The sequence below is a fragment of the Sinocyclocheilus anshuiensis genome, unplaced genomic scaffold, assembly GCF_001515605.1.
Source record: "Sinocyclocheilus anshuiensis isolate Anshui unplaced genomic scaffold, SAMN03320099.WGS_v1.1 scaffold1260, whole genome shotgun sequence".
In the NCBI taxonomy this organism is placed as follows: Eukaryota; Metazoa; Chordata; class Actinopteri; order Cypriniformes; family Cyprinidae; genus Sinocyclocheilus; species Sinocyclocheilus anshuiensis.
Genome location: NW_015546079.1, coordinates 49,574 through 56,427, shown reverse-complemented (window position 1 = coordinate 56,427; position 6,854 = coordinate 49,574). Strand labels below are relative to the sequence as shown.

General features: G+C 38.7%; 2 protein-coding genes across 2 annotated transcripts in view; both read left to right on the top strand.

Moving 5' to 3' along the window:
* The window catches only part of LOC107699932 (glyceraldehyde-3-phosphate dehydrogenase-like), a 3,240-nt gene extending 684 nt beyond the window's left edge, over nt 1–2,556 (top strand). The window contains exons 2-7 of the mRNA XM_016501382.1: nt 300–381; nt 605–756; nt 1,019–1,097; nt 1,263–1,346; nt 1,424–1,521; nt 2,247–2,556. Coding sequence (XP_016356868.1) covers nt 300–381; nt 605–756; nt 1,019–1,097; nt 1,263–1,346; nt 1,424–1,521; nt 2,247–2,316 — 565 coding nt within the window. The 3' untranslated portion in view covers nt 2,317–2,556. The remainder of the gene's footprint in view (nt 1–299; nt 382–604; nt 757–1,018; nt 1,098–1,262; nt 1,347–1,423; nt 1,522–2,246) is intronic.
* Nucleotides 2,557–5,499: 2,943 nt separating this feature from the next.
* Nucleotides 5,500–6,854, top strand: part of opn9 (opsin 9) — an 8,663-nt gene continuing 7,308 nt past the window's right edge. The window contains exon 1 of the mRNA XM_016501370.1: nt 5,500–6,699. Coding sequence (XP_016356856.1) covers nt 6,573–6,699 — 127 coding nt within the window. The 5' untranslated portion in view covers nt 5,500–6,572. The remainder of the gene's footprint in view (nt 6,700–6,854) is intronic.

Below are 6,854 nucleotides of genomic sequence, written 5' to 3'. Positions count from 1 at the left end.
CATGTTTTAATATTTTTTTCTTTTGGTGTTTTTTTTTTTTTTTTTTTTTTCCTGTTTGGTTTAAATTGCAAAATAAATTGGGTATTTTTTTGGGGGGCGGGGGTTTACTTGGGTGTCTTATACGGTTGTGCTGCAGAGATATGCAGTCATGGATCATATCCTGTAGGGGGTGTACTAAAGCAAAGAGTTGAACTCAAGCATGTTAAATCCTAACATTTGTCACTTCTCTTCAATAAAACCTGAGCATTTCATTAAAATGGTTCCCTTTTTGTGACTGATTCCACCTGTCTGTTTACTAGCAATGCCTCCTGCACCACCAACTGCTTGGCTCCCTTGGCCAAGGTCATCCATGATAACTTTGTCATCATTGAAGGTCTTATGGTAAGATTAAACTGCTTTTCCAATCTCGCCAAAAAGCCTTTTGACCCAAAGTGATTGAAACCTGACATGATGCGTCAGTTTATTCTGTTCCACTTCTCCTTATCAAGCTCTACACTTGATTCTTATTGAAATGCATCAGCTGATACCGATAGAGATGCACCTAAAGCTTTGCTTTTATAATCTTTCTCCGAATGTTAACGGTCTCCCTCTTCCCCACTTTCAGAGCACTGTTCATGCCATCACAGCCACACAGAAGACCGTGGATGGGCCCTCAGGGAAACTGTGGAGGGATGGCCGCGGTGCCAGTCAGAACATTATCCCAGCCTCCACTGGGGCTGCCAAGGCTGTGGGCAAAGTCATTCCTGAGCTCAATGGGTCCGTAACACGCTTTGAGATGTTTAAAGAGCACGCTTGTTGGATTGCAGTTTTAAAATCCACTTCCATGAAAGTGCTCAGCATGCCGTTTTAAAGGTCCGAGTTGATTTGAACTGCAGCCTATAGAAGTGTTTTCAGGATGCACTGATTTATTTACTCAAAAGTGGAATGTTCTGCTTGGGGAACTTAAGAATTGGTTTTGTTTTTGCTTCCCCTTTCTGCCATCTAAACATACGCTGATGCTTGTTGGTTCTCGTTTCAGCAAGCTTACTGGTATGGCCTTCCGTGTCCCCACCCCCAATGTGTCTGTGGTGGATCTGACTGTCCGTCTTGAGAAACCTGTGAGTTTATTTCCAGGCCTGCATAATTAAAGTGGCTTCAGTTGAATGAACGCTTTGATTTTCCTACAGCAGGATTGGTTCATTCTGTTTACCTCTGGGTGCAACACCATATAAATGACTCTACTTGCCTTTTGGCTTTTCATGTCCCTATTCTGTTAACTGCAGGCCAGTTATGATGAGATCAAGAAAGTGGTCAAGGCTGCAGCTGATGGACCCCTGAAAGGCATTCTGGGGTACACTGAGGACCAGGTATGCACATTCAGTTATGTCAGTGTTGTGACCAGTGTTTTTCAGCAAATTGTTTTACAACTTTCTGCTGTGTGCAGGTGGTATCTACTGACTTCAACGGGGATGTGCGTTCATCTATCTTTGATGCTGGTGCTGGCATTGCCCTCAACAATCACTTTGTCAAGCTGGTCACTTGGTAAGATGCTACCTAAAATTGTACATCAGAGTCTGGTATTACTCCAATATCTACATCTGAATTTTTTTTAAAAATACAGAGTGTAATATTTGCAAAATGATTCGTTATAGTTCACTGCAGACTTTCCCCTCACTAATGTTTGTATAGATTATAGGCCTATATTATACGACTCTTTGAAATGCTTGATTTGAGAGTTCAGTCACAACATTCCAAGGTCTGTTCTTTCCTGATAATGACCATCAGTAGCAATGCAGTGTGAGCCACCGCTCACGTCTTGTATCACACTGCAGACTCATTTTATACAAATACACTTTGTGTTGCTTTAATTTAGCAATAACCAGCTAGATGTATATCTCTTACATAAATCTATTATAGATCAGTGTTTTTGCAATTTTTTTCAAATCAGTAATGACCATCAGTAGCAATGCAGTGTGAGCCACCGCTCACGTCTTGTATCACACTGCAGACTCATTTTATACAAATACACTTTGTGTTGCTTTAATTTTGCAATAACCAGCTAGATGTATATCTCTTACATAAATCTATTATAGATCAGTGTTTTTGCAATTTTTCAAATCAGCATGCTCTTTCCAATGTCACAACTCTGCAACTCCTGTATCATCTAGACTTTGGAGCGTCCCACTGAAGGGCACAAACTCTGGTTTTGTACACTCTTTGCTTGTGTAGTTTTGAATAGCACTAATTAATTCTCTTCCTTCCCATAGGTATGACAATGAGTTTGGTTACAGTAACCGTGTATGTGACCTGATGGCACACATGGCCTCCAAAGAGTAAATGTGTCCCCCTTTGTTGTGGTTTTTGATGCACAACCCACCGTTCTCCCATCTGGTTGGTTGTTTGCACGACTTGCCTGGAAGGAAATTACATGCTTGATTTGAAGACCAATGTTGTTTTTATATGAAAATACTCTGTTCTGTTTTGTGTGAGGTTTAAAATGGATGTTGACTTCAAAGGCTTTTCTGTCTGCTAACAACCTGTGACAGAATAAAGTCCTCTGTTTGTGAGAAATGGAAAGTACGTTGTCCTTGTTTTATCTAGATCTAGTGACTTATTTGGGTCGGCACTCTTTCTAAAATTGGGAATATGATCTTTTAAAGCAAACCAGTGTTTTGATTAGTTTCCTTGGTAACTTATGGCCAATTGTCTAGGTGCCCCAATTAACATGCTTGTCAAGTCACATTTGTAGTGTAGTGAAGTAGGGTTATAGTTGGTTGACAATAACCAAATATAAAATTTATACACTTAAGTATGTAATGCATAGTTTAAGTGCATATTTTCTATATATAATAGATCAGTGGCTCACACTGAATTTCAACAAGTGCACTTCGTGTGAAACCATGCGGTTTTGGCATAAGCTTGCCTAAATGTTCATGTGTTTCTACAGTCGCTGCTGTGTTTTAAGGAGAAAATCATTTGATAAAGTTTACTCCTAGAGGAATTCAAACCAGAAATAGGGAAGTCTACACCACAGCTGTAGTATAATGGCACTGAGGAACAACATTGGAATTGCTTCCATACCTTTTTTCCTTCCTCATTCAGCTGATGAGTGATAAATGACTACCAATCAGAATCCACCTGACTCAAAGAAATCAAGCATGTAAAGTTGTAGGCAAGAAATTCAGCCCGTTCTTATGTTATAATTTGTTGGTGTGAAGGATAGTTATGTTTATAGTTATCGCTCACAGCTTTATAGTAATGGTCAGAATTTTTTTTTTTTTTTTTTTGTTTTTTTCTCTCTCCTCTTCTTCTCCTCCTCTCTCCAGGTTCCCATTCATTATGTCCTATATAAACAAACGGTCGCTGTGATTTTGCCAAGTGAGACATGTTCCTGGCTCAACATTACGGTCCAAAAATATAGACTTAACCCAATCCCAATCCCTACCCCTAAACCTAACCCTACCCATAATTTATTCCTAAAATCAGTGGGAAATGATAGCTGATTAACAAGGCTGTAGAAGCACCTAAACCTGATCGTAAGCCTAAAACGGATATTTCCTGAAAAGTTATCCCTCAATTCTGATTGGTTGATTGGAATGTTGTTCCAGGATCAACAAGGATGTTGATCCTGGAACGTGTTGTACTTGGTGAAATCACGTTCACCATAAACAAACATAGGAGCTGGGAATCATAGTCAGTCATTATGTGCTGTGTAAATCTGGGGAACACAGAACCCTGGGAACATAGGAATGACCCAGAGACAGGGCAGTAATTAAACTGCTAGTGTGCTGCTGTAAATTAGAACATTAACTGAGGTTTATGAATGCATAGCGTGAAACATGAAAATAAACTGGATTCTGTTAACCCCCTATTTAAGTGTGAAAAGCCTAAATTAGTCTGCTGCAGTTTTTCTCCATTGCTAACACTATAATTAATTTGACCCAATTTTCCAAACAATTCATTCAGTTGTTAAAACGGACACTTCTCAAAACAAACGTTTCACCCATTTTCACACATGTACATATTTGGTCAAATTTTTTTTTTTTTTGCAAAATACACAAATGCACAGGTTTAACAATGTTGTCATTCAGAAAACACAAGTGCACAGTATAATTTCCTCAAGCATTTACACATTTTCCCATGTGTAAACATTAAGTCGCAGAACTGATGACACACCATTCAGAATCTCAGGATAATAAAAACAGGAGCACAGGTGATTATGTGCTTTGGAAAATTAACCCTAGTGCTGGGAGACAAAGAGGAAGACGATGAGAACGAAGAGCAGGGGAAAAGAAAAATGAAGGGATGGGGTCAAATGACTCTTGTTCCTGATGAAATACAAAGCACTATAGTTGACTCTGTTCAGTACGATTGCAGTACTTTACATGAGAGAACTTTCACTATTCTATGTACAGAAAATTCTGTAGCATGTTGTACACAGAACCGCTGAATTGATTTGTAGCCAAGTACTTCTAACATGTACTGTATTTTTGCAGAACTTACAGTTACAGAGATGACTGTCTAGGGGAGGCAGAAAGTCTTTTGTCAGAAGACTAAGAAACTGCTCTAGTATGACAACTAAGATCATTACCAATACCGTAATGCAATTTGGCAGAAGATGCTGGATTGATTGATTGATTGACTGACAGTATACTGTATTGTGTGTTCATATTCAATTCTTTGAGCTGAACTTTTCCTTTCTAGTGCTTTTCATCTTATGTAGAATCTCTTCACGATAGTGTAATAAAAGCAAACTTTTCTTTAAGCTTATTGTTGAATTTCATTGCATCTGCACCCCTCTATTTATGTTCTATTCTGTAATTAGACACTGCCTTGCAAAATGATTCCTGATTCCCAAAAGGAGGTTTCTGTAACAGTGTTTTGAATTGATCTCACTGGTGTTCATTAGACAGTGAAGTAGTCTGTATTTGTCAGGTTTGTGTGTCATCTGAGGCCAAAGTTTGATTCTGACAAAAGAGAATGTTTTTGACTAAAATATTTGACCGGGAAGTTTGTACAAGTGTGTAGTAGTTTTGAGATTGTATATTGTTGTGAGAAAATGTGAATTGTTTCATGAATTGTGTGTTAGCAATTGAGAAAAACGGTAATTTCCACTACTCTAGTGAGAGTTAGTTGACATGCAGTTGCAAAGTTACTTATAGTTGGTAGAATGTCTAAAGTGGACTATCAAAATAAAGTGCAACCAAATATGATTAGGTTACCAGGAAAGTCTCTTAGACCTGGTCTGCTGGTAATGGGTATAAAAATTTCGAAACCTCTTACTGTTTTTAATTAAATGCAGTGTCTGCTCTCATCTAAGCACTGTTGCATTCTCTTTTGCTCTTTGACACACTCTTTTAGTTCAATACTGGGTCCATTTGTGGATTGGGGGAAGTTGCACCTTGACATAGACATGCCATTATTTCACCTGATGGGCCTTTATGAAATATGTCTATCAATGTTATTGATGTGCGAGTCAGAGGACCAGTGGATATATTTCAACATTAATGCACTGCATTAGCAAGGCACATATTTACCAATGATGAGCATGGAGACTTTATCGCTCAAAAGTTCATAACATTATTATCCATGCATCTTTCATATTAAAGTTGACATTTTCTAAAATAATGCAGTCTTAAAATATTATGATGTTAGGTTCCAAACTATCATCTTATAACAAAATCAAAGTTTCAGTTTGCCGACTGTGGGATTTATGGCACAGCTTGTTCTTGTGCATTTACTCTATGTGTGTTTATGCATGCACTTAAAAGCGGTTCAATTCTGTTGATAAGAATGAGGACGGAGGATTAAGAGACTTTATTGTTTAGTTCAGATGGCTGTTATCCGTGTACATTTACTCTTCAGTATGCAACGCCGACCCCCACCTCTCTCTCACCCACATTCACAGATTATGTCACTGTGCTTTATCAATCTTATAGCACCAACAACTGCGGTGTGTGCCGTATAATGTTTGTTCTCACTAAAACATCATGTATGGCCCCTGTTCTAAAAACCAACTTCCGACTGTCTTCTATTCACAGAGATGAAGTGTTAGGAGTGTAAAAACGGGATGAGAGGAAGGTAGAGGTGCGCATAAAGAGGGAGGAGGGTGTTCAAAAGGATGGGAGGGTTAGTGCGCATGAATCCTGATGGTCCTCTGGCAGACTGACCACAGTGGAATTGATTCGCTCCTCCCGTATAAACAGAGAGCAACAGGAACAAAAGAGGCTTAAGTCTGAAAAGCAAGCATTTCACTTTCAGATTAGGAGACAGTGGCAGACTGAAAAAGACGGAGAGATAAACACAGAAGAGGTGGACTGACAGAGGAAGGTGAGTAAAAAACTTTGACTTTGTTCTTTGCTCAGATGTGCCTCTATTTGTGGCAACATTTCATTCGACACTGATTTAAAGCTGAATTGTGGGTAAGTGAAATTACACATCACACTTGGACAAATTTGTTATATTTTTTTATGAAACAATACTTAATACTTATGCAGCTGTGTTTTTCTAACATATGCTGGGTTTTCTGGGTACAGCAGCATCATGTCTTAGTCTTTTTCTTTTACTTTCTGTCTGTCTCTCTGTTATAGTTAATGTCTAAGAGAGTGAATGGCTCATGGATGGGGTCTATCTCTGTCCCGTCCTCCATCCCTCATGCCTTCCGCTCACAGCTCTCTTCATCTGCTGACCTCAGCATAGCCATCTTACTCATCATCACAGGTCAGTTATTATTCTTTTATTAAATGATTTTTGTTTAATATATATTGGAGTTCAGTGGGGTCCAAAATTAAAAAGACCACTATTGAGAATGCTTCTAATTAAGAGATGCTTCAGAAAATGGTAAAACTCGACATATCATGTTGTTGTTGTTGTTT